The sequence below is a fragment of the Ochotona curzoniae genome, unplaced genomic scaffold (assembly GCF_017591425.1).
Source record: "Ochotona curzoniae isolate NIBS_2020 unplaced genomic scaffold, NIBS_Ocur_1.0 patch188, whole genome shotgun sequence".
Lineage (NCBI taxonomy): Eukaryota > Metazoa > Chordata > Mammalia > Lagomorpha > Ochotonidae > Ochotona > Ochotona curzoniae.
In genome coordinates this window covers 583,145-610,794 of record NW_024466737.1, presented here as the reverse complement: position 1 = coordinate 610,794, position 27,650 = coordinate 583,145, and the positions used below count along the sequence as shown (strand labels likewise).

Genomic DNA, 27,650 nt, shown 5'->3' with positions numbered 1-27,650 from the left:
ATTGTGGAGCAGCTGGACACAAACTAGCACCTATATGGGAACCTGGCACTTGGAGGTAGAGGATTAGCCAGCTGAGCCATGCACTGACCCCCCAAAAAGTACTTTTAACATCTTGCCTCCCCAAAGCCTGGGACTTGGAGAAATACTTGGAATTTTAAAAAAGCTTCCCGACTTTCACACCAACTTATCAATCAGAGAGGAGCTATGACCTTATGCACTCATTGTAAATACTCTGCCTCAAGGATACAACCCACATGGAAGGCAAATTCCCACATGAATCACACAGAGAGAAGTTATAAATGCTTCCTTTATTACATAATGCCAGTAACTGCTACTTTTGACTGTGCATCTCTACATTGTTCAAAGTGTTTTATGCTGTGATACTCAATGACAAAAACCTCAAGTGTCACCCACAGTCCCTGCTCCCAGGCCCAAGCAAACACACACGCCATGTTCTTCCACACTGTACCACACCAGAAGCAGCAATGCTCTGAAGGAGACGCAATTCAAAAGAATCACAAGTGTCCTAACTCATCAAGATATCATTTTATCATTCCATTAATAAAGCAGATTACAGTGGGGCCCTAATTTGTATTGTAACTAGGTGTTACAAGACACCGCAGGTTCTCCTGAGGACACACCACACTTCCAGGATACAAGGTCACTCTCCACGCAGTCTCCCGCCATGCCAGCAGTAAGCCCGCCACAGGTGCAGGAGCTGCTGCCATCAGCAGGCCTGAAATGTGCAAGATCAGCGTGAGTCACAAGTGGACATGATTTTGAGTCAGTCTTCCTCACACACTGAGTAGGATCAAAAGACTGCCCAACTTCATCTTAGTGTTCTGTTAGTACATTAGTATTGTTACATGTCATGAGAAGAATTATATTCTGTGATTCTGTTTAGTTTCAGCAGGAATAAGGAATCTGGACCAAAATTATAACCAGATTATAACCAATTCACTAGGCAAAGAAACAAAGTGACTGCTGAGGCCAACAAAGACGTAGCAATTCTCTTCACATGGCCTTGCCTGGTTTTGTGAACTGCATTATTAAAACTCCTGAGCTCAACAAAAATCTTTATAAGGCAACTCATCAAAACAGAGGCCAGTAAGAATTTAATTTCACACCAATAGAACTGCAGATCTAGATTTATTTAGGGCCATGATTGCACATTTATAGAATATTTCGTTTACTCTAAAAGGTTACAAGACAGCTCCCTCTCAGCAAGACCCTGGCCTACATATATTTGCTTTACTTATATAGTAAGAAGATAACATTACACATGGAAGCTTTCAATTTGTGGCACTGAATGATGAGCTACACGGGGCATCCTTCAAAAGCTACAATTAAGGATCCACCCAGCTTCTCTGCAATGCAAGCCCGATTGAGGTCTTCCGGCCCATTCGCTTGACATTCATGCTTTATCCCTAGGGAGGAGAAACAACAATCCTAATTAGAATTATGGCAGCAGCTTATCTGTTTCTGCAAGATAAAACCCAGTTGTAATAAGGGTAGCTATTTAAGAACCACAGTATGCAATAATTAGAATAACTTAACTGGAAAACTGTTCTGTAGCATTAACCCGCCACTCACAACACAGGCCTCCTACATGTGTGTGTGCATGGTTGGTCCAGGCTACTGGGCTTCTGGATCCAGCTGCCCACTAATGTGCCTGGAAAGGCACTGGAGGAGAGGGCCAGATGGAGCTCCTGACTCTAGGCTGCAGCCTGGTCCTGGTGTGGGCATCTGGGAACAGAATAGCACAGAGTACTCCTGCCAGTCTCGCTCTGCCTTACAGTAAATTGTTTCTTGAAAAAGAACCCTGTCACCAGGAACACTGCAACTGTGCTGCAGCCTGCTCGCTCTGGGAAGGAGGGGCTGCACTACACAGGCAGGCCCAGGTCTCAGGCCCACCTGACCAGCACAGCCGGTCAACCCCGCGCACCCCTGCAAGGCACCACAGCAAGTCCCCCAAGGAAAGGCAGTGCGCGTTCATCTGAGGAATGGCTGTTAGGGAGCCATCAACACCAGTTAAAAGAGCACACTTCCAGGGGTACTCCAACATCCAGCCAATGCACGAGGGAGCCTGACACAGCACTCAACTATGCAGCAGCAGGACTTGGACAAGGTAGCAAGAATTTTGTTTTCTGAAGTCAAACAAGCCAGGGCAAACCTGTTCTGCTAGAAAAGCACAACCACCAGTCACAGGTAAACAAACCAAGCCAGCAGCACTGGGTGAGCCGGGCTCAGCAGGGAAGCTTGCTCACCTGATGCAGACCAGGCCTCCCAGCCTGCCAGGGTGAAGCCCTTTTGACAAGCTCACACAGCAGTTAGATGACAAGCTCAGCCCCAGCCACAGGCCTTGGGTGACAGCTCCATGCACTTCCCGTCACCCCAACACGGCCTCCTGGCTGTAACCTGCAAGGGACTCACCGGGATCCCAGCGCCCAAATGACAAGTCACACTGAGCTGCCAGCTCAGGCAGAGAGCACTCTCCCAGGGAATGAGGTGAATCAATTACCTACAATCACACCGTTCAATAGTGAAGGTGCAGGGAAGGGCTCCAACGAAAAGCAGGTATGGGACCTCAGCAGCCCTCGGGCCCCCTCCTCTGGTCCCGGAACTCACCATGGCCAATCTAGAACATACCTTGGAATTTCTTTTTGATCGCATCCTTGGAGCTTGCATAGATCATTTTGCTTTTCAGAGGTGCTAGCTCTGGTGCCCTGGATAGAAAGATGCCAGAAGTTAAAAAAAAAAAAAAAGCTAGTTCAGAAAAGTCACAGCCTACCGCTTGTCAAACGGCTGGTCTCAGGAGGGGGTGGTCTTGGAATTTCCTGAGACCTGTTCTCACAGTGTCACGTCATAGGTGGGCCTATGCAAAACTACTCCAGGTGACAGCAGAGACAAGGCAGAGGGGCTAGCACTGTGGCACAGCACACCGATGCCCTGAAATACCAGCCCTCCACATGGGAGCCAATTCAAGTCCTGGATACTGCACTTCCAATCCAGCTCCCTGCTAATGCGCCTGGGCAGGCAGAGGAAAACGGCCCAAGTGCTCAGGCCTCTACACCCACATGGGAGGCTGAGCGCTTGGCTCCAGGCTTCAGCCCAGCCCAGCTCCAGCCGTTAATGCTGTTTGGTGAGTGAACCAGCAGATGGAAGGTCAATCTTTCCCTCCCCCTCTTATTAGATTGGCCTTTCAAAAACAAACAAGCTATACACATTAATTAAGATTAATTTATTTGTATTGGAAAGAAAGACTTACGGAGACAGAAAAGTCTTTAATATGCTGGTTTACTTCTCAAAGGGTCACAATGGCCAGAGCTGAACCAACCTGCAGCAGCAACCAGGAACCTCTCCCCAGTCTCCTATGCGGGTGCAGGGTCCCAAGGCTGACCACGGGCCATCCTCCACTGCTTTCCCAGATCATAAGCAAGGAGCTGGATCAGAAGCAGAGCAACTGGGACATAGACCAGTGCCCCCATGTGATGTCAGTACCTACAGACAGAGGATTAACTAGTTGATCCTAGTTATTGTTGGGCCGGCCCCACCAATACATCTTTGGGGCCCAGCGTGATAGCCTCGTGGCTAAAGTCCTTGTTTTGCACGCACTGGGATCCCATATAGGCACTGATTCTAATCCCATCCAGCTCCCTGCTTGTGGCCTGGGAAAGCAGTCGAGGATGGCCCAAAGCCTTGGGACCCTACACCCATGGGGAGATCTGGAAGAAGTTCCAGGCTCCTGGCTTCAGACTGGCACAGCTCCAGCCATTGAGGTCACTTGGGGAGTGAATCATCAGATGAAAGATCTTCCTCTATATGTCTCCTCCTCTCTGTATATCCGACTTTCCAACAAAAATAAATAAATATTACAAAAAAAAAAAAAGAAAGAAAGAAAAAGGCAGACAGCCCTGGTGAAAAAAGAAAACTACTGACTAGAAATCAGAGTAACAGGGCCAGTGCGGTGGCATAACATGGTAATTCTCTGTATGCAGCAATGGCATCTCACGCAGGCATCTGTCTGACTTCTGGCTGCTCTGCTTCCTATCCAGGGAAAGCAGGGAGGACGGCCCAAAGCCCTGGGATCCCTGAAGCCATGTGGGAGCCCTGGAGATGCTCCTGGCTTTGATCAGCTCAGCTCTCACCATCTGGGGAGTGAGCCAGCAGATGGAAGATCTCACTGTCTCTTCAAAATCTTAAATCTGTTAAATCCTTAAAAAAACAAAAACCAAAAAAAACAGAGTAGCGCAGCCAACCCTGAGTTGAGAATCCCCAGGGATTCTCATTAGCTGTGTCCAGTCTAACAACTACAAACACCCAAGTTCTACAAGCTTTTCTAGTTAGGAGATAGTTCTAGAACATAAATGAAATAGAGAATAAACTATATCTGCCATAAACAATTAAGAAATGCTTATATTGTAGCAGTTTTTGCTTCCAACTGTTTACTAAAGAATAAAAAACTGCAAATGAGGTCCCTTCCTAACCCACCCAAGTCCCCCATTCCTACCTGTTCCAACAGCAGCCACAAAAGGACTGGTTTTCCGATCAAATTAAGAATCAAACCAACCATGTTCTGGCAAACACTAAATCCACGCATATAGCCCCATGATTCTTGGCTAAAGGGCAATCCGGCAGCAGCCACATCTGGCAATGTTACTAATAAGCTGTCAGTTCTGAAGTTATAGTGCTTTCTGCTGGGTGACAAGCAGCTGGCCTCAGGCCCGGCTGCACACCACGCTCCCGGATGGAGTGAGCAAAGGCAAGGGACGATTCCACATAGCTGCCGCGGCCCAGGGACACTCGTGCAGTCAGCACTGGGACAGGCTCTCACTGGCCCCCACCCTAGGTACAGGGCAGCCTGCGGCACCCATGCTCTCTGCTCCAGACCCACCTGCAGGGAGAGGGGCCAAGCCACAAGCACCCAGGGCCAGCAGATGTTTGAGATGCCAAGGTAAGTGGGTTCTCTCCTTAGTCAAATAGGTCAGGGACGTGGACAAGCAAAACTGTGCTGATTTTATCTACCCAGATGGCTAAAATATGTTAAGAGCCACTCTCAGGACCCAGCTTCTTAGAGAAAATGCCTTAATAAGGCCTTCTTCTTCCTGAAATGAATAATGCAAAGTAAACCACTGCCTTAATATTGAATTTCCTCTCTCCTTTTATTTTCCAAGGTTCAGTAAAAATGTCTTAATTTTTCACAATAACAACTTCATAAAAACCAGAAAAATTGTAAATGAAGGAAACAGTCAACAATTTAAATGCCTGCACCTTTAGCTGACTTATCCGTCCCAGAAGGACTGGGCGTAACCCATTCACTCAGGGCTCCTTTCTCAGGTTCTCATGCAATCCCTGTCTGTAGCAGCAGTGTACCAACCCTTCATTCAGACCCAAATCTGCCCAGCTGTTACCTTTACAGACCAGCCTCAACGGGAGGCGAGCTATCCCTAACTTCCTGCCTCAGCACTGTGGGTCGTGATGCTCCTCTAAGCTTCCTTTCCCTCTCGCCTCGGTCGCAGATGGCACCTGGGTGGACGCTCAGTCCCCCTTGGCCTGCTCAGATGTCCCCTCCTACAGTCAGGGCGTGGCCACTTCCCTTGCCCCTGGGAGTGTTCTCACCACATGGCTACCGGGCCAGAAGGAATACAGCAGCTCATCAGTCAATGATGAGCCAAATGTGATTTCTATCTGGGCCCAGCGCGGTGGCACAGTGGTTAAGGTCCTCGCCCTGTATGCCTGGGATCCCATATGGGTGCCGGTTCTAATCCCGGCTGTCCCACTTCCCATCCAGCTCCCTGCCTGTGGCCCGGGAAGGCAGTCGAGGACGGCCCAAAGCTTTGGGACCCTGCACCCGCGTGGGAGACCCGGAAGAGGCTCCTAGCTTCGGACCGGCATAGTATCGGCCGTTGTGCTCACTTGGGGAGTGAATCATCGGACGGGAAGATCTTCCTCTTTGTCTCTCCTCTCTGTATATCCGCCTTTCCAGTAAAAATAAAATAAATCTTTTAAAAGAAAAATTAAATTCAAATACTGATTTACTTACATGAAAAGACCAAATGATTAGTTTCAGAAAAAAGCCACCTCAATACTTGACAGCAACTCTGTCACCACCTGGAGTAGGGGTCGGGAGGAGTCTTTTTTCCACCAAGGGCCACCTAGAAATTTATCTGTAATCAACTTCAAAATCTGCATACTATAGATCTGTTGAATGTCTTGGCAGGACCAGGTCGTACTTGGGCCAGGGCTGCACATTTCCCGCCCTGACCTAGAGCAACACTGCCCAACAATGTGAGGACAGTAGTCACATCTGCATTCCTAAGACTGCCTCTATCCAGGCACATGGGATTACGGGGCATTTGGAATGTGGCAGTTCAGTCAAATATGAAACTGAATTTTAATTTAAATTAAGGTAAACACACCAGCCAATGGCTGCCTACAGTACAGTGAGCAATGCAGAGCAAATCAGAGTGGGTAGGCAATGGGGTACCTTCTTCCAAAGTGGCACAAGGCAGAGGCCAAGGCACTTTCAACCCGTGTCCCCTAAACATGAAACCTTATAAACAAAAACTACATGTAAGCAACTAGCAGTAGCTTGAATAAAAATGATTTGATCCTAGAACCGGTTCTCCAAGAGCTGAAAATAAGGAATTCACACAAGGCCCAGCATTCCTATCACACTTACCACAAAAAGAACATCAACTCTTCTTTCCTGGATTCCTTGGTTTCAAAGCTGGCATCGTACAAAGCATAGCGACAATCTTTTTCAGGGAGCATTCCCACAAAGTGCTTGAAGGGGTCGGTTATGGTGACACCAACATCGCCAACCAAGATCTCCTTGCCTTCTTCCACAATGATGCACTTTTTGTCTGCACTGAGACAGAAAATGACGGCTTTCTTTCTCTTCTTGATTTCTTCCGGTGTGGAGCATTTCCGAACTTTCATGTCATAAAAGATGCGACAGACTTCATCAGCGACTTGCACTCCTGAGGCCTACATGAGAGAAGAAATGAGGCAAAGGCTTAGAATTTTTATCATACTAAATACAAAACACTAACTTTTGGTTATAGACTGCATATACTTAATATTTTTCTCATATACTTACTATCATTTAAGAAAAGGGGATTACGAGACAAAAACCACTATTTTCAAACATCACACTTGGTTACAGATTACATACCTAAGGCCTCTATCAGCATGGTGAGGAGGGTGGCGCGGGAGGACGTGGCGTCAGCAGCCTCTCTCTCTCCAGGAACCTAAACAGCAGTGCTATCTGCAATGCCTCTGCCGGCACACAGGCGCTCAGAGCTACCAGGCTGGGAAAACCCCGTTTCCAAAGCATTTCTTTCTCTCAAAAAATAATTAGAAGGTCAGAATCTTGTTTTACTCATATTTCAAAATTATGTGATGTATATGCACTAACATCTTAGTCACTTGCCAATAAAATTCCACCTACCAAAAAGATGGCCAACTTTTTCAAGGATCTATTTTATTTATTTGAAAGGTAGGGGGAGACCATAGAGAAATAGAAATCTTCCACCCGCTGCTTCATTCACTAAATGGTAACAATGATCAGGGCTGGCCCAGTAGCATTGTCTGGGTCTCCCACATGGGTGCGGGGGCCCAAGTACCTGGTCAATTATTCCACTGCTTTCCCAGGCACATTAGTAGGGAGCTGGATGGGAAGTAGAGCAGCTGGGACTCAAACTGGTACCCATATGGGATGCAGGTCTCATGCAGCACTTTTACCCACCTGGCCCAATGCTAGCCCCCATTTGGGGGGAGGTAGAATAAAGGTTTATTTATTTGAAATATGGAGTTACAGAGAGAGAGAAAGAAATCTCCAAGTTTTAAATTAAGATTAGAATAAGAAAATGTTAACCACTGTTAACAGAGGATGACTAAATCTGAGATTATTCTGACCAGTAAAGCAAGTGTTTTATCATGTTATACTTGCTACTCTGGGATAAACAGCTAAATAAGATTTTTTTTTAAATATTAATTTAATTGACAAAGTTACGTGAAAGGAAGTCAGAGAGAGGGAGAAAGAAACATTCCGTCCATCAGTTCCTTCTCCAAATGATCACCCCAGCCAGGCCAAACCCAGGCACTCGAGCTGGCCTCCCACACGGATCCAGTGCCCACGCCCTCAGCCGCCTTCCACTGCGCGACCAAATGCTCCAGCAGGAATCTGCATCAGGCCACAGGCTCACACAGGGTCACAGTGTCACAGAGTACTGGCCTCTAACCAAGACATTGATGGAAAAATGGCTTAAATCATTTTTTTAAAAATATTTACTTATTTTCATTGGAAAGTCAGATATATATAGAGAGGAGGAGAGACATAAAGAAAGATCTTCCATCCATTGAGTCACTCCTCAAGCAGCTGCAAAGGCCAGAGCTGTGCCGATCCAAAGCCAGGAGCCTGGAACCTCTTCCGGGTCTTCCACTAGGGTGCAGGGTCCCAAGGCTTTGGGCTATCCTCGACTGCTTTCCCAGGCCATGAGCAGAGAGCTGGATGGGAAGCGGGGCTGCCAGGATTAGAACCTGTGCCCATATGGGATCCCGGCATGTGCAAGGCAAGGACTTTAGCTGCTAGGTTACCGTGCTGGGCCCTTAAATCAATTCTTAATCTTTACTCTCTTTTAAAAGGAACATGTCATCTATTAACTTTACTATATCCATAATTTGGTTTATCAACTATTTCACTTTGCAAGTTAGAATATTAATTATACCCAAAGCTAACATCAGGTAATTCAATAAATAAAAATGCACCTAAAGAGGTAACTTACAGAACAAAAGGAAATATTTGTAGATCAGATTCAGAATATATAAAGAACCCAAACAATTTGAAAGTAAAGATGGGGCGCTGTGCATTCCATCTCAGAGTGCGTGCATGGACACTTAGCAGTGCTGCCAACTTCAGAGCCCTCACAACAGTCCCTGTGCTGGGACGCAGCGGGTGAGAGGGGAGTGAGCCAGCAGACAGAAGATCCTCCTCTCAATAAATCTTAAAAGGAGACAATAAGCCAATTAGAAATGGTCAAAAGACTCCAATAGACAATTTTCCAGAGAAGAAAAACAAATGACCAATAAGCACAGAAAAAAATGTTCACCAGGGAAATGGAAATCCAAACCACAGTAAGAGACTACTTCACACCACGCAGATGGCTACCGAAGCGTGACGGGCAATGGCAGACACTGCTGAAGCTGCGGAGAACCGGACGCTCCCAGGCACCTGAGCAATGCAGCTGCCCCCCAAAAAGTTGAACCCAAGTCAATACATAACCTAGGAATTCCGCAAACACTTGTACACAAATGTTTACAGTAGCATTAGTCGTAATGAACCCAATAGAAAAAAAAACCCTAAATTTCTATCAAGTGTTCAACAGACTTTCAAAATGTGCTGTATCTATACAATGGAATATTATTTAGCCATAAATACACAACATAGAAGAACCAAAAAAAAAAAAAAAAAAAAAAAAAACTTTACTGAAAAAAGAACCCAGAGAAGGGAGCTGGAGAGGCACAGCAAGTGAAGCTGCTTCTTGCAGTACCAGTATCCCACAATGCTGGTTCAAGTCCCAGGTGCCACTTCTCACTTGGCTCCAAGATAACACGCCTGGGAGGGCAGCACAAGACAGCCAAGTACTAGGCCCTGCTGCCTAGGTGGGAAACCAGGGGGCGTCCTCGACTCCAGCCCTGGCCAGTGAGGACACCCAGGAGTGAACCAGAAGAATGGAAGATCTGATTCCATCACTCTGCCTTTCAAGTAAAGCAACCTTAAACAAGGAAAACAAATACGGCAGGGGAGGCCACATATCACACACGGCATTCCCATGCAACGTCCAAGGAAGGCCACTCCACAGGCAGGGAAGGGCCGAGCGCGAGCAGGAACCAGGAAGGAGTGCAAGCAGGGGCCGGTCTCTTTCAGGGGAATGGACACGCTTTGGAATTAACACAACTCTGTGAATACAGTGAACCTAAGCTGTTCATTTTATGTGAATAGCACCTCAGTAAAGCTGTTACCTAAAAATGTCTGTAAGTATTGAGGAGAGAGATAATGTAAAATCTAAGCACTTACTTAATATTAAGCCCCAAATTTTCAATTCTGCAAATATTTGAACATTACAGTACTTCAAAATTACCATAAACAGTGCTATTTATTACTCAACTGAAGTTTAATTAGTGTCCTACATATGGAACAATGGGATAATAGCTTGTTAATCATCTGACTCATTTTAGGAATATCTAAAAATAATATACCCCAATCCCATCTAATTCATATTGAATCACAATCTACTTCAATCCTATCAATCTACATTTTCAGCTCATAAACGAACACCACAAGTAAATAAATGAAGTAATATGGGAAATTAAGATTAGAAAACTCAAAAACTACACAATCTTACTCTACTTTTTAAAAAAACAGAGCTTGTTACTACTAATCTTTACAATTTATCTATGTTAAGCAAGTTGAGGACATTTATTTTGCAACAGATAACTTACATGTTCAAAGTAACAAAAGTTAATGAACCAGAAACTGATCTAATTCCTTCAATGTCCTAGTCTGTAATATTATCTGTAAACCACATTTGACCCAACAACCAATTTAAAAACCATTAAGACAATGAAAATGTAAAGTCTTATTCAACCAATATCTGGATATTGTGATTATCTAAATATTTCAACGGCATTATAAATTTTTATTTCAAAGTTACGTCTAATTAAACATTTGCTTGCAACTGAAGACAGTAAGTAAATGTGTCTTATGTAAGAACGATGCAGCTACACCTGGCTGTGCATGACAGGCACCTTAAAAGCCTGAGTCTGGAGGAGCTTGGGCCTTTTCCCATGGGAAATAAGGCCTGTGGAGGCCTGACGGGGAAGGCCAGGAGACGCCAGCGCCCAGAGCCTGTGTGGACACTGCAGATGGGAGCCAGTGCCACAGGACTGAGAGCAGGAAGAGCAGTGCTGAGGAGAGAGCTCGGCACTGGCTCCAAATGCAGACCCGACCCAAGCACGTGTCAAGCCAGACCAACCCAGGAGCACACCAGGAAGGTGTAGCGCCAGATAACGCTCAGCCCCGGGACGCAGCACAGGAGCAGCTGCGTGCGGCTCCTGCAGCAGGACACATCAGCCTGAAGGTTGTGCAGCACCGCAGGTGGAGACAACCAGTCAGTGAGCAGCAGGGTCCACAGCAGGGCTGCACCCTGCACGCATCCTGGAAGGCTAACACGGGGCAGACGGGGCAGATGGGACATATGGGGCAGACGGCACACGCGGGGCAGATGGCTCACGCGGGGCAGACAGCACACGCAGGGCAGACGGCACACACAGGGCAGATGGCACACACAGGGCAGATACGACATACGGGGCAGATGTCCCTGCAAGAGCACCATTAATCAAGGAGACCAAGAAGACACTTCCTGAAAGTAAAGAAGCAAAGGAGAGAAAAACACATCCTAGAAACCGAAGGAGAACATCCCAGGAGAGAGCTCACTAACAACAACCTCAGAATTTGACAAAGAGGGAAAAAAAGAGAGTGAACAGAGAGCACCCGGATGGCAGCTCTGCCTAGGAGCGTTTCAGCAGACGGGGAAGGGCAGACGTCCCAGGGTCTAACCATCCATGAGGAACTTCCGAGGTAAAGACAAAAAGCAGGATGGTTAATCATGAGGGAAGCCAGGTGCTGAATTCCTGAAAACTGCCTCAGGACGGGGGAGACCTGGCTCTATGAGGAGCTGGAGGACCCAGAGGAGAGCGGGATCATTTTACGCGCGCGCGCGCGCACACACACACGTGCACGCACATATACACCCATCAACAAATACTGAGTACTTACTGCTAGATATTTCTAAATCACAGTAATTCTATGAAACAGCTGTTAGTGTTTGTACTTGACGGATGGGGAAACTGAGGCACAAGAAAAAAAAGTAATTTGCCCAGGGCCACACAGGAAATGACACAAGTGAGATCTGAAATCAGGCAATTTGGCTTCTTAAACAGAGAATTAACAGAGCCAGATCTGAGAGCCTGCCAGGAACCAGGGCACAGATGCAGAGTCAGTCACAGGTGAGGATTTTCTTCCCTGTAAACGGAGAGGGAAATGACAGTTTGGAAGACAAACTGCCAAAGACCGTGCCTGTAAGGATCTATTTTCTCTAGGAAACATAAGCCAGGAGGAGTCGGATAGGCAGGGGTCTGAAGACACACCATGAAAGGCTTTAGCATTGCTATGCTGGGCACTGCAAGAGAGTCACCTACAGACTCGGGGAAGGGCTCTGGGGCCTGAGAGGGTTCAGCGGGGGTCAGAGACGACGGCAGTTCAGCTGAAAGCATGTGTGGGTGACAAAATAAGTGGAGAGGAAGGACTACACATTCTCCCAAGGCTTCTTCCAAACACAAACTTTCAACTCTCTCAGCCTCCTGCTTCTCTGAGCTTCCAGACTTCACACCCAGTCTTTAACAGCTCCAGCTGGAAGTCTCAAAGGCACCTGAGCCTCAGCGTGTCCAAAAAGCCAGCTGGCCTGCCCCGTGATCAAACCAATCTTCTGCTTCCTATCACAATCTCTGTAATCACAGGGCTGAAGCCTCAAAGACATCCTTAACAATGAGCTCCACCTAGTTAACCCTTTCTCTCAGATACTCAAGACGCTCATCTCCTGCCACTATCCCGGGCCAAGTTCTCACGCCTCCTACCTGATGCCAAGAAGGGACAGTGGGCTGAGAGGAATCACACTCCTCCCTTCCTAGGCACACAGGAGGCCTGCACTCCCCAGGGCCTTTCAACTCAGCTGATGTCATACAGCAAAGGTGAGCATGGTGCTATAAATCATTTCTAGCCTTATCCCTTTACAAGTCGGCTCCGTGAGTAAACGGCTGTCTGCAATGCTGGCAACTCAGTTATGGTGCAAATTCACATTCCAGTTACCGCACTTCCGATCCAGCTCCCTGTTAATCTGCCTGGGAGACCAAAAGATGGCCCAAACACTTGGACCCTCTACCATTCACGTGGGAAGCCCAGATAAAACACCAGGCTTGTGCTGTGGCCTGGCCCAGCCCTGGCAGCTACAGCCATTTGGAGAGCAAAGCAGCATATGATCTGTCTCTCCCATTCTCTGTAATTCTGCCTTTTAAATAAATTCTTAAAAATCTTTACATGCATTAATACGTACATCAATATGAACTCAATAAAATGAGTTACGTCAACCATAAAAATATTTTTAAGGTGATCTTAAGCAGGTCTTCCCTTGCCAAGAAGACATAATTAGTACCACACCCTTAGCTATCTTAGATGCTGCTGTCTTTCCTTCTGTTATCAGTGGAGAAGTCTCACCTTTTCACTAAACAAAGCTTTGGCACATTCAAATACAGAGGAGCATCATTCTTGCACTTTGGGGCCGCTACTACCAAGGTAAAGCAAGAGCTCCTGGAACACAAGGCCTGACACATCGTGACAGCCCATCTGGTAACACAGACAGCTACTATAGCACTAGCAGGTGAGCAGTACATACAGCAGGGATGTGTCTGACAAACAGCTGATTCGCATCCCCATAGGATGAAGCAAGCTGGTATGTGTAAGACTTTATCACACTGTTCAGAACATTGCCAGGAACTTGAGCTGGCACCATACGGGACACCACAGCACCAGCCTCTTAATACTATTACAGTGCAGTTGACCACAGAGAGAAGAAATTCCCAGAAAGCATAACTGGAACCAAGAGGGGAGGACACCAGTCGGTGTGTCCAAGGCAGCCTTTGTATTCAAGATAGAACACAAAGCAGCAATTCTTTCCATCCCAGCTGCAGAGTGATTGCATGTCTGTGAACAAGGAAACCAGCTGAAAAACTAAATCAGACATCTTGCACCTTCAGTCCACCCTGAACAAAGTGTCATGAACAGAGTCTGTGTCTACACTATTAAACTCAAGCAGAACACCTGATCTTGGCTTAGTATATTGTCAACCATATTTATCATTACAGAAAAATCAGGAATGAAAGTGACTTCACTTCAGAAAATTAATAATTTTTATAATTATTTTTTATTTGAAATATTTGAAGGATATTACACAGCAGACTAACACAATCTCAAATTTATAAACCACTTGCAGCAAAGAGTCATAGGTTCCTTTTCAACCTACCTATTTTGATCCAAATTCACAAAGGAGCTGCAAGTGGGAAATGGCTCAAAACTGCTCACAATTCTTTAACTGTATCACTGCTTGCACAAGACTCAACAGAAAATGGAATGATGGGCAACAAAAAGAGTTGAGGTTTTGGCTACAACTAGATACCTCTGACAAATGATGCTGAGATAGCAAAATGAAAATGTCTGCTGCTTTGGGTACAATTTTACATGCAAATACTAAGATAATAGGTTTGCAGGTCCTGTGTTAAGATAGGGGAGGGGGGTGCTGAATAAACAAATGTATCTCTCCAGCAAAAACTCCACTGAAAGTACAAAAGGGAATTTTTTTGAAAAGAACATCAACGCACTAAGACAAGGAAGAGAGATAAACAAGGACCTCTTCCCAAGGAGGAAGGAATGGATTTCCTATGAGGAGCACTCTACCCTGACTCCAGCCATTGCAGCACACCTCCCTCTCCTCAAACTCCAGAGTTGGGTTCTGGAGAGGATTAGCAGGTGCTCACAAAGGAAACAGGCAGAATGCTGAGGCCCTCACCCCACCACCCCCCCGCCGAAGCCTGACCACCAAGTACTGAGTCCTCAGTCCCACTGCTCTGGAAAACCTCCACTGCCCAGAAGGACTTCATGTTCCTTCCTTGCACTAACACATGATACCACCACATATGGCTGTTAAGTGTTTGATGTTGCTAGTTAATATTGAGAACTATATTTTTATTCTAAATAATTTAGTATAAATATCAACACATAAATTATCTTAATACTAAAATAGCATGTTTTATGTAAACAAACGGCTGTATTTAGTATTCTGCCTGGAAAGTGACACAGAATTCCGCTTCACCGATGGTCTGTAGTATCAGGGACTATGGCTAGACTCTGGAATGACAGTGCAATCCCTCCAAGAGCAAGGATTTCAACTCCAGTCTCCTAGAACCACGGTCGACTACTGCTGGGGCTACGGAAGCAACCAGGAGGGAAATCCAAATAGCGTTGTTAAAAACTACTATTGTCAGTGTTACTTTGGAAAAATCAAAATAATCACAAATAAAGAATGGTCATGAAGTCTCATACAGAAGAGCAACCTGGCTATGGGGAAAGAAGTGAAGTAATGAAATTAAAACACAAGGCTTACACAATAGCAATAAAGGAGCTTTATGTAACATACACACAGGGCTATTCCAGGTCAATTTTACACTTAACTGAGAATATGGCTTATAAATATGTTGAGAAAGTGAGATAATGAATTTTTTTTTTTAAAAAGGGCTGTATTTTTCTTCTCTCCAGTAAATAGAATTTGAAGCATTTTCCCTTCAAGCTCATTTTCTTCAGAGGAAGAAATCATACCACAGAGCTGAATAATAATACTCATTCAAATCTTGCAACTTAAGCAAGTCACCCAACCTCCCATAAGCCTCAATTTCATCATCTGTAAACTTTGAATTATGATACTGCCACCTCAACAAGTCTGATAAGGTACCACACATAAAGTACCTGAATTCAATGCCTGGTGATTGTTAGCACTAAGTGGGGAATGTTTTTATGTTACTATTAACCTGATTACCTGGTTAGAGCTTTCTCACTTCTTCCTAGTCACCAAATGTGGCCAATTTTTAGTAAAGCATTAAAATGCTATGAAATCAACACAAAACTAATTTTTGAAACACTGAGGTTTGTTCTCTGATAAGAATTATGAACTAAAACCCAATTTGACCTCTTCTTTCATACCACAACTAGTAAGTAGCTAAACAGCAAAGATACACAATAGCATGGAGAAGGCAACAGTCCTTTTAACATAGTAGATCCAATTACACTACCACCTAGCAGGAACAGCCATCACCTGCAGCCATAAATCAATGTCTACATTAAGGAGAACCGGGGCTACAGAGTGAACTAAAAGATCTTGTACTAAAATCTTCACTCTGGGCAGGCATTTGGCCTTTCAGTTAAGACACGCATTGGATTAGGGCCAGCACTGTGGCTTACATTCACCATAAAGCTCCCACCCACGGTGCTGACACTGCATAAATGCACCAACTTAAGTCCTGGTTGTTCCATTTCCCACCCAGCTCCCTGCTCTCACACGTGGAAAGCAGTGGAGGTTGCCTCTGCATCCACAAGGGAGACGCAGAAGAAGCTCCTGGCTTCGGACCAGTCCAGCTCGGGGCACATGTGGCCATTTGGGGAGTGAACCAGCCGAAGGAAGATTTCCTTCTTTATCTCTCCCTTCTCTGTAACTCTACCAATCAAATAAATAAATCTTTCTGTTTTAAAATTTTTATTAATATACAGAGAACAGATTTCATGCATTCCATACAATTCCAAGGAGACAACCACACTTCCTTCACTCCCCGGATTCCTCCCCACAATCCCCTGACCTCCCTCCCCTCTCTTTGTCAGTTTCTGCAGACTTCTTTTCTAGACAATTTTTCTTTTTTAGGCAATTTATTTTCTACTTCCTGTATCTGAGGGAGGGGGGAATCAAATAAATAAACCTTAAAAAAAATTAACTGGTTCACATCCCATACCAATTTGCCTGAGTTTGATAGCACCTCTGACACCTGACCAACGTTCCCACCAATGCAGACCCAGAGGCAGGAGTGGCGGCTCAAGCAGCTGGGTTCCTGCCACCCAAGTGGGAGATCTGGATACTGTTTCTCAAATAAACAAAACAATTTAAAAACAAATCCTCCCCAGCATATATTAGCAAAGCAAATGCACAATGAATCCCTAATCTCTTGACAAGTTCAAAATGGCCTAGACACTGTTGTGTGCATTTTCCTAAAATGTACCTAGATTAAGGTAACAAGGCCAATGGAAGGGGGCAAGACAGTGCTGAACTGAAGTTGCTGCTCCCTGAGCCACACCAGCCTCCCGCAGGGTTGCAGCCACCTGCCAGAGGGCCATGTCCCGGGCTCTGAAGGCTGCAGCACCCAGGGGAACACCCACCCTCTCATTTCCACAGTCACCACCTAGTCTAACAGAGATTCAAAACCTTCCCACCAAACTCCCTGCCTTACTTCCCCAGATCACTCCAGAAAGCCAAGGTGAAAAGCGTATCTGCCACAAATGTCCTACTTTAAAAATCCTCATTCAGCTTACAGCAAAGTGTGGCACCCTTGAGATAATGACTCCTGCAGACTACACAGCAATTCTCCTTGTAATGTGCTAGTGAGCTCCACTAAAACCATTCTTGAGTAACCCTTACTTAAGGGAAACAATGTGTTCAATGACCTACATTCTATAAATCATCGCCTCACTCCCAAAGTAGCGAATCATCTCCCCAGCACTGCATGCATCATCTCTTTGTAGACAATCCTCATACAATTTGTGAGTGAGTGGCCATCGCATTTGGGAGGCAGGAACAATAAGAAAGTGTAGAAGACTGACAGTGAATGGAGTATTCCCTGTTTGTCCTCCTCACTGCACACACCCGTCAGAAAACAGGAGACAGATAGGAGGGGAGAAGAGCAACTTGGAAATGGCAAGGACACTGGCAAACGATCTGCTCCTGTTACTGTTTTCTTTCAATGATCCCCAGTTTCCTTGAGGGGGAAATCAAGGCCCCGGCAGGACAGGTCAGAACCTATGCCCATCTCCAATCTCCTTCCACATGACCCCGACAGGTGGTGCTCAGGTCCAGTCACACCCAGCTGTGACTCTCTGAATGCACCAAGTTCTCTTGTCACCTTGACCTTCTTCTCCTCTCTAGCTGGTCACACAATTCCTTCAAAGAAAGGCAGCTGACTGGTACTTGGGTCCTGCTGTCACCAGCTCTAAGTTACAAGATCCATTCATCTACTAACACAGACTGCAATTGTCTAGTACCCTGGAGAGCCATTTGTTAGTTGAAGACTCCAATGCATACAATTTCTCATCTATCAGAATTGTGTAGCTAATCAAGTAAAGTTCTACACTTAGCATTTGTTTAAAAGTTGGGGATACGTACTTTCATATTTTAAAATATCTAATATGCAAGCATCACTTAATTTCAGACATTAATGCATACTTTAATATGCAAACGTGACCTATAAGAAATCAATATCCCATAAAACACTGACACTTCTGAAAATCTCTACAATGTACCACTTAGTCATTTGATTCTGCAGTTAAAGTCTAGTAATTTTATACAGGGTACAGCGAATGACCATTTCAAGTATTTATCAATATTAGAAAAAAAATCTTTACGATATTCCATTTCACATCCTTCAGTAAAATAGAATACATTTGCCCTCCACATTGGAGAACGGAATATTTGTGACAAAAAAAGCAGATGCTTAGGGCTGGCCCTATGGCTCAACTGGCTAATCCCCCAACTAAAAGTACCAGCACCCCATATAAGTATCAGTTCGTGTTCTGGCTGCTCCACTTCCCATCAGCTCTCTCCTTGTGGCCTGGGAAAGCAGTACAGGATGGCCCAAAGCCTTGGGACCCTGCATCCACATCAGAAACCCAGAAGAAGCTCCTGGTTCCTGGCTTCAGATTGACTTAACTCCAGCTGTCACAGCCTCTTGGGGAGTAAACCAGCGGATGGAAGATCTTTCTCTCTGTCTCTCCTTCCCTCTAATCTGCCTTTCCAATAAAAATAAAAGTTAATAATAAAAAAAAACCCAACAAATGCTGACATCAAATGCCTCACGCTAAACAAAAAGAAACTGGACTCAGCTTAAGACAGTATGATTTCAGTTTCACAATGTTCTTGTAAAGGTAAAACTCCAGGGCAAAACCAGATGAATAGTTTGGAGGAGTGGAGGCATTAAAACGAAGATTTTTTTTTAAGTAAAATCTTCTAGATTTTGCTTGAAATAAATAATTTCACACTGTATTATTAATGAAAACTTGCAAAATCCACATACTAAGGATGAGTTCTTTATGTACCAAATGATTTTAATGATTCCCAACTTAATCTATTCCCAACCTAATCTATTCCTCTAAAGAAAAAGCAAATTAAATAATCACAGACTAGAGCAGAAAGACTACTCCTTGGTTAACAATGAGTCCCAGTCCTCTGGTGATTAGCTGGCATGTCAACAAACTTCATCTACTTAAGCAGTCTGATCTTGCTGGTTAACTGACAACTTCTCTTTCACCACTACCCCAGTGTTAGTTCCTCCTTAAACATGAACATACTTCCGAGTTATTCTCTCACATCTACTCTCAACATATCACACTGGGCTTGTGCTATGGCACATCAGGCCTTCCTGGAGTGCCTAGATTCTAGCCCACCTCTGCTTCTGATAAGCTTCCCGATAACACACACTCTCAGAGGCAGCAGACCGCCCCACCTTGGGTCCCTGCCACCCAGTGGCAGACCTGGATGGAACTGCTGCCCAACCCTGCTTGCTGCTGGCATTTAAAGAACCACAGATGAAAGACTGCCCCCACCCCTACACTCTCTGCGGCTAAACCTCTCAAAAACATTTAAAAGGTCTTGTGTCACTTTCAAAATTAAAAATCTTGCACAATTCCTAACAACTTTAAGATAAAATTTGTATGTTAATAACATAATAATATGGCCCTCACTGACTCAAGAAATGAATCTTCCAGATTCATTAATCACCACAAGCAATTCTATTTGTTCCCAAGGTCTTCATAAAGTGACTTGGCCACTTATACTAAGAACCTTAAAATAACCCAAACCTTCTGATCATATATCCCAGGAATTCCACTTCCAGGAATTTATTGTGGTGAACACTCAAATCCAGACAGTCCAAACAAACAAACAAAATCCCTACAAACTAAATTTTAATACATCCACAGGAGACACTTCTGACAGAGTTGCTGGTAGACAAGGCTAACAACACTGGGGAACTATTCGAGCTTGCTTTAAGTTTTAGGAACAGTGTAGTATCAACTCTGTAAAACAGTTTAAAGAAATTCCATGATTTAACAGTGGGAATGTAAGTAGATTTTTACCTTCTGTTTCTTGTACTTTCCAATTTTTCTCCGATAAGCATAGTTTTTAAGTTAGACACACAGGGAGGGGACTGCAGTGTGCCACTTGGGCCCCCCCCACCCCCGACACAGAAAGGCCTGGCCACAGTCTCAGTGCTCCACACTCCTGATGCAGTCTTCTACTGCTGCACCTGTCAGCCAGGGGATGCTGAGCCAAGGACCTGCCAGCCATGTGGGAAGCTGAGAGGCAGCCCCTGGCTCCTGGCTTCTGCCTGGCACAGCACTGTTGGGGAGGCAACTATCAGATCGGAATTATTTCTCTTTCTTCCAAGTAATTTAAAAATAAAAGTTGAAATGTATTTTAAGGATGAAACATATGAAGTCTTCTGTTTGCATGAAATGAGTGTAAAATCATTCAAATTTTATTCTGATTAAATTTTTGATATATTAGATTATGTTCATCCTTTTTAAACAAAACTAAAAAAAAAAAGAAAAAAAGACTGCTAGAGGGCCTGGCGCTATGGCCAAGCAGGGGCACCAGCACCCTGAATTGGCACTACAGGAGTCCGGCTGCTCCACTTCCCATCCAACTCCGTTATGTGCCTGGGAAAGCTGCAAAAGACAGCCCAAGTCCTTGGGACCCTGCACACAACTGGCTGACCCAGAAGAAGCTCCTGCTTCCTGATTTCACACAGGTCCAGCTCTGGCCACTGTGGTCACTTGACGAGTGAATCATCAGACAGAAGATCTTTCTCTCTGTCTTTCCTCCTCTCTCTATATATATGACTTTCCAATAAAAATAAATAAATCTTTAAAAAAGAGAAAAGATGACAGTCAAACTGGCTACAGGAGTCCAGCTTCTGCACACCTTGGCTTTCCCTTCTGCTGGACACTGTAGGAAAACACAACCAACAATGCAAAAGTAAGAACACCCTAAAAATGTACAACCTGGCAATTTTCTCCAAGTCGACCTAGGATAGGAATAAGTGTAGGAAATGCATCCTTGCTTTCTGTGATAACAAACAGAATAATCTATACAGTAACATAAAAGCACTAAAAAGAATAATCTTTCTTTTATGTGATTCAAAAGCATGGACATGGCAGATGATGCCCTAGCTGGATTAGTACACCATGAAGTTTCTTTAAGATGTTCTCAGTCTTTTCACATGTTCAACTGAGGTAAAATTCCTAATTTAAAAAAAACGTGGCTTGAGCCGACGCCATGGCATAGTATGCTAAACCTCTGCCTGTGGCACCAGCATTTTACTAAGGGTGCCGCTTCCTGTCCCAGCTGCTCCACTTCCCACCCAGCTTCCTGCTAATGTGCCTGAGAAAGCAGCAGAGGAAGGCTCAGGTGCTTGGGCCCCCACAAGCACATGGGAGTGCCAGAGGCAGCTCTGGCTCTAGCTCAGCTCCAGCCACTGCAGACCCTTCAGGAACGAACCACCCGATGAAAACCTGTGTACACATATACACTCTCACTGTCTCCCCCTTCACTCTGTAAGCCTGGCTTTCAAAATAAAAATATATCTTGAAAACATTAATCTGTTTAAAAACAGAGGGCATTTGGCCAGGTGCTAGCTGGCCCAATCCCATCCTGTCCTAGTTTTAAGACCCACCTCCGCCTGACTGCGGTTCCCTCTTAGGGCAGGCAGCAGGTGACGGCAGCAGGCAGAGGTTGGTTACTATCGTCATCACCCACTTAGGAGACAGGGACTGAGCTCTCGGCTCCCAGCTTTAGTCTCAGGGAGGGACTGTTGGGAATCTGGGCATGGGAGCTCTTATCTTTCAAACAAATAAAAGCAGCATCTCAACAACATGCCTTTTGTTGTGACCCATGCATCTCCTATGAGTGCCATTTCAAGTCCCAGCTGCCCTCCTTTTTCTTTAAAGATCTATTTGCTTTGATTCAAAAGGTAGATTTGTAGAGAGAATAGCAGACAGAAAAAAAAGAGAGAGAATTTTCCATCTACTGGTTCCCTCCCCAAATGACTACAATGGCCTGGAGCTGAGCAGATCTGAAGCTAGGAGCTTCCAGGCCTTCCAGGTGAGTACTGGGCTTCAAGGATTTGAACCAACCTCCACTGCTTTCTCAGGCCATAAGTAGGGAGCTGGATGGAAAGTAGAACAGACGGAACATGAACCGGTGCCAAAAATGGAGGATTAGTCAGCTATGCCACCACACCAGCCTACCCCTCCCCCTCCACTTCTGATAAATGCAAAGTATTTACTAGTGAAACAAAATACATTACAGAGCTACGGTAACACAAACATTTGGTGCTTACCAATGTTAATCAATTACTAAGTTTGCTATGATTTTTATTTAAGTCAATGTTATTAATGAAAACATCATGCTTATCTTGTGTAACTTTTGTTTAACACCTTCTATATTTTAAGAGATGTTGTCTGTTTCCAGCATATTTGAGAGTAACCACAAAGTAGGAGCCACAGAGTCCCCCTGTGGACCCTGTACTGACTGTTCCTAACACATTTTGGCTAGATGAGCTTCCTAGGAAAAATAGAGAGGGGCAAGCCTGCACAGGAAGTGTCAACCACCATCTGTACTGCCTGGCCCACTCTAGCCGACCACCACCAGGAGCCTGAAAACAGCATGTCTGTAGCTAAGCACACTGAACTTGGCCCTCAGCAGTTTTAATGGAGCTGGAAAGGAACTTACATGCCAGAAGAGAGGAACGTTAGTGTTCGCTATGAGGTTTTAGCATTGACAATCATGATCTTGTTAATTGCTTGTAGTGTTTAATTTACTTAATGACTTCGCAAACAAGTTTAGTTGAAGTTCACAAGATGTAGCATGCAAATAAAAATGTAAGATGCAATTAAATATGAAGACAGACAACTCACTATTAATCATAAAAATGTGAATTAAAATAATCAGAAACAATGCCACAGTCATCAGAAGGTTTTAAGTATCACAGTCCTAACTGGTGAGAGGACATAGAGAAACGGGCCAAAGATGATGGAACATAAACTAGAACAAACCAGCAGATCAAAAACATGTCTTCATGCCCTCACACGGAGGCCTTCTGCCTACACGCACAATCAAATACCACACGGAAACTGCCTACTGTAGAAATAACTAGCGTAGACAAAAAAAAAGTTAGAAATGTTCAAATGTCCACCAACAGGGCAATGAAACTAAAGCTACAGCTAGAATCAAACATTATGCCTACGAACACCGCAGGATTAATAAACAAAACTGTTAAGCTGGTATTGTGGCACTGACAGTAAAACCACCAGTTAATCTGGCATCCCCACAAGGGCTATGGTTCAAATCCCAGTTGTTCCACATTAGATACAGCTCCCTGCTAATACACTGGGAAAAACAGGGGACAATGGCCCAAGTGTCTGGGCCACTCCACCTACACTGGAGACCTGAATGAAGCTTCAGGCTCTGGTCTGGTCCAGCCACTGGGGTCATGTGGGCAGTGAGCCACCAGGTGGAATCTCTCTCCTTCTCTCACACTTTTTACCTCCTACCCTCTCACCCTTTCTTGCTGTAAGCTTTTCAAATAAATATTTTTTTAAAGTCACATAAGAAGTGACATGATGCATAACATTTACAGGAATTTTTAGAACACATCAATATATATTATCAAGGACTAATAACTGATCTGTTATGTATAGCTAAAAGTATGACAATATCAATGAGGATGAACATCAATGTCAGGAGACAGCTGACCTTTCCCCAGACGGACGCCTGGCAGGCAGTGCACAGCAAGAAGTGCACCAGCCGGTTTATGCTCCGGGTAGCTACTTGGTGTGTAGGTAGCAGCTGTATAACAGCCATGCCCCAGGTGGATCTGCCCCATCCCCTCTCTTTTTCTTGGAGATGTTTATCCTTACCGAAGGCTCTCCTAACTGCAACAGCAAAGAAAATCGCATCCTCATGGCCAGTGTATTCTGTCTCTGTCCCAACAGCAGTTATCTCTGGGGACAGGAGGGGACAGAAGGGGACAGGAGGGGACAGGATGAGGAAGACAAATAGCCAACCGCATTACTAACAGAAATACCAGAAACACCGCCAACACGCAACTGGCTGCTTGGTTTGTTTTTGCTAAAAAGAAATTTGTTATCCTGTATTATACGTCCCTGTTGAAAATGTCTCAACATTAACTATATAATATTTTAAAGTCCGATGATGTGGAATCATCTAAGTAGATACCAATTAATTCTTTATAGTCATATTAGGCACAGAAACACAATTTCAATCTATTTCACTGGATTGTTACAAGTGTTTTTGCAAATCACCACTTGGTATTATATATCTGTAATTCAGCCTGAACCAACTTCCTCGGTTATTGCAGAGTTTTGATTAGGGAAATCGTTGATTATACCAGATCTTATCTCACTTTCAGGGACAAGAATGCACTTCAAAGTTGAAGTAGCAGCCAGCCTGCTGCAAGGGCATACCCTGGTCACAAAAGGAGGTAGGCAAGCCTGAGGCGATGTCCCAATCCACACTCAACAGATGCACTGAGCAACTAACCCTAAGAACTCAGTAACGGGCAGGAAAACCATCTCTGTGCTTCCAAGCAAACGGGCACATCCACTACAGACACAAATGGCACCTGCAAACGTATCCCTCTTGGTTGGCACTATTATGATACCTCAAAGTGCCCAGCATGATCTGAGTTGCTTCAACTGCTTTATTCCAAGTGCTTCTAGATCAGCTGATGAATACCAGGAAGTGATTGTTAATTCAGAACAAACACATCAGCAGTTAAAATTTAATCTGTGTGTGTGTGTGTGTGTGTGTGTGTGTGTGTGTGTGTGTAAAAAGCAATTTGGAACAAAGTGTCCAGCCAACAGATCTGAATAGTTTTAAAGTGTTAGTATCTGAAATCAAGCTCTTACAAGCTAAATTCCAGCCAAGCCAAACTGTTTTTAACAGGTAAAAGAAAATGTCAGCTGGACTGAGTGGAGAGACATAGGCCAATAAAACAACCTTTACAAACGGGCGGTCTTACGTTCCTTACAATCATCCAAACCAGGCAGCCTACCAGGCTCTCTGAGTACAAGTTGGAAATCTATTTGGAATCAATCCCTCTTTCATTTTTTTTTTCTCTTCTTCACATAAGCCACAAAAATAACAGCTGTTTCTTCACATTAACGTATGCGTGTACAGAATCCGAGTTTTTCAAAGCCAAGCATTTACCCTTAGGCATTTAACTGAAGTTTAAATGTTTGATTCTACTTTCAAATACAAATATAAAATGTAGCAGCAGTCAGCAAAGCAAAGCAGTCCATGAAATCCGGAGAGTAGAGCAGGCTCCAGCCCACTTACCAACACTTTCACCAAGGGTGGATGGTCTTAAATTCACCAGAAAACCCTCCGATGTGAAGGTATTTTAGTATAAAGTTAAAAGTATTATAGCACCTACACACTGGAAAACTGAAGAGGTTAAAAAGACGTGACCTTCTTGGTCACTTGCGGAAGTAAACCAGAGAATTCCAAACTAAGTTATCAACTCCCTGTTACCTGTCTCCTGCCATCAAAAAAACACCCAAGACGCTCCTTGGCGTCCTCAGGAGCCACTGGGACTCTGCAGAAAAGCTGCACTACCTCAGGAAGACATCCCCAGCTGCCCCAGGCAGACAGGCAGGCCCAGTGCAATCTGCCTCACTCAGCCGGCTAAGGGTTTTGCCTGCAAATCATTGACCAAAAATGGTCACAGTGAGTGCAGACTGGAGAAAACGACAAAATGCTGTACCTGACTGCCCCAGCCCACAGCCTCACTCCACTGTAGTCTAAAGCGGGGAGAACAAGGACAGTCCAGCCATAAGTCCATCTGTCTAGAATATGGGGGGGTGGGGGGGCGGATCTCATTTCACAACCTTTTCAAATCAGTTGAAATTGCTAAGGCCCAGCTTGAGAGGCTAGTGGCTAAATCCTCGCCTTGCATCCGCTGGGATCCCATATGGGTGCCGGTTCGTATCCTGGCTGTTCCACTTCCCACCCAGCTCCCTGCCTGTGGCCTGAGAAAGTAGATGGTCCCAAAGTCTCCAGCCTGGGAGCCCTGGAAGAAGCTTCTGGCTTCAGATGGGTAGGCATCTCTGGCCCGTTGCGGCCACTTGGGGAGTGAACCAGCAGATAGAAGGTCTTTGTCTCTAACTCTCTCTCTGTCAATCCAACTCTTCAATAAAAATAAATAAGTCTTTAAAAAGAAGAAGAAATTGCTAGGATTCAGCATCCTCGGGCTAAACCCGCACCTCGCATGCTCAACTGTGGCCGATCCAGAGTTGGTGGGTCTTGTTGCAGTTTTCCCCAACTATCCATAGCCAGATCGGGCAGGGGAGGGTTAAGAGAGACACTGCCAAGCTTGACAAGCACGACGAGAGAGTGCTGCTGGAAGCTGATCGCCAGATAGGACAAACAAAGCGGCTGCAAGGCCACTCGGTTCTTAATCATGCCAGGGTCAGGCTCGTTAGCTCTCGCTCGTTCCGCCTCGCAGGGAGCTGCAATAAAGGCCTTTATTTTCCCTCCGGAGATGGGCCGAGAAGCGCCCGAGCTCTCTGACCTTCTCTGAACAAGGACCTTCGCGGGAATCTCGGGCCTCGGGGGACAGCACCGGGTGGCTGTCCACGAACCCCCCTCCCCCCGATCGGTTCCACCGAGGGGCTCGGGATACGCTCGACCCCGCTGCTGGGTCGTCCCGACGCCAGGCAGGAAACGCCGCGGAGCCGACGGTCCGGGGCGGCGGCCTGGCCAGCAGCTGGGAGCCGCCCTGGGGTGCGGAGGCCCGGAGACGCTCTTCCGCCCGGGGACGCTGCAGCCCGGCCCGGGGCGCGGCTCGGTCCCCGCGGCGGCCCGCAGAGATCCGCGGCCAGCAGCCTGAGCCCACGCTTCAGGCTCCTTCCCACTCACCATCTTGGCCGCGGCGGTAGCAGGAACGCGGGAGAGCGAGACGGATGGCGCCGACTCAGCCGGAGCGAAGTCCTCACCGAAGCGAGACCGACACCGAACGCGGAGCCGACGCGGCGGCGCGAGCCTTCTAGGGGGCGGGCGGATGCGCGCTTTGGACGGAAACGCGCCTGCGCGCGCCGGGCCCCGCCCGCCGTTGCTACGCAACCGCCCGGCCCAGCGGCGCCACGCCCCAGTGCCGCCCAGACGCCGGGGCGGACGGGCAGGCGGGCAGACCGGCAGGCGGGCCGCGAACGCTTCACCTGCTGGAGGCTGGACGGGCGGGGTTCCCCCTGATCAGCTCGGGTTTTCGTGGGGCGCGGCGAGGAGCCGCTCCTTCAGAGCTGGGCTGGCTCGGGCCAGCCTTCCCCATCCCCCGCTGGCCGCAGGATGCCCTGCCCACTGCGCCGTCGTTGCCCGTATAAGGAAGTAGCCACCTGGGCAGGTGTGCGCCGCCACGGGGGGCGGGATCCGGGGTGCGGGTGGGTGGGGTCCCCGGCGGAGGAGCGGGGCGGGGTGGCGGGGACCCGCGGGAGCCCAGTCGCGGGCCGAGGCCCTAGGACCGCATCCCGCATTTTTTTACCTACTTTGGTGCGATTGCTGCCACGCTGCCCTGATTGGCCAGTCTGGCCCGCCCGGCCCTCGCGTGAGGAGAAAACTCCAGACATTTTAATTTTTTTTCCTTTTTTT

General features: G+C 46.0%; 1 protein-coding gene across 1 annotated transcript; it reads right to left on the bottom strand.

The window, feature by feature from the left end:
- Positions 1-289: 289 nt before the first annotated feature.
- LOC121166641 (destrin) lies at positions 290-27,057 on the bottom strand. The gene is made up of 4 exons (XM_040995861.1): positions 26,925-27,057; positions 6,683-6,990; positions 2,650-2,726; positions 290-1,427 (listed from the first exon to the last, which is right to left on the bottom strand). The coding sequence occupies exons 1-4, from the start codon at positions 26,925-26,927 to the stop codon at positions 1,318-1,320; spliced, it is 498 nt and encodes a 165-aa protein (XP_040851795.1). The 5' UTR covers positions 26,928-27,057; the 3' UTR covers positions 290-1,317.
- Between the last annotated feature and the right edge of the window lie 593 nt (positions 27,058-27,650).

What these genes read in the sequence shown, in the direction of transcription:
- LOC121166641 (XM_040995861.1), bottom strand. An exon ending in GAGTTGATGTTCTTTTTGTG is followed by an intron (nt 2,727 to 6,682) that starts GTAAGTGTGATA and finishes CTTTCTATCCAG; the next exon opens with GGCACCAGAGCTAGCACCTC. An exon ending in GATCAAAAAGAAATTCCAAG is followed by an intron (nt 1,428 to 2,649) that starts GTATGTTCTAGA and finishes TCTCCTCCCTAG; the next exon opens with GGATAAAGCATGAATGTCAA.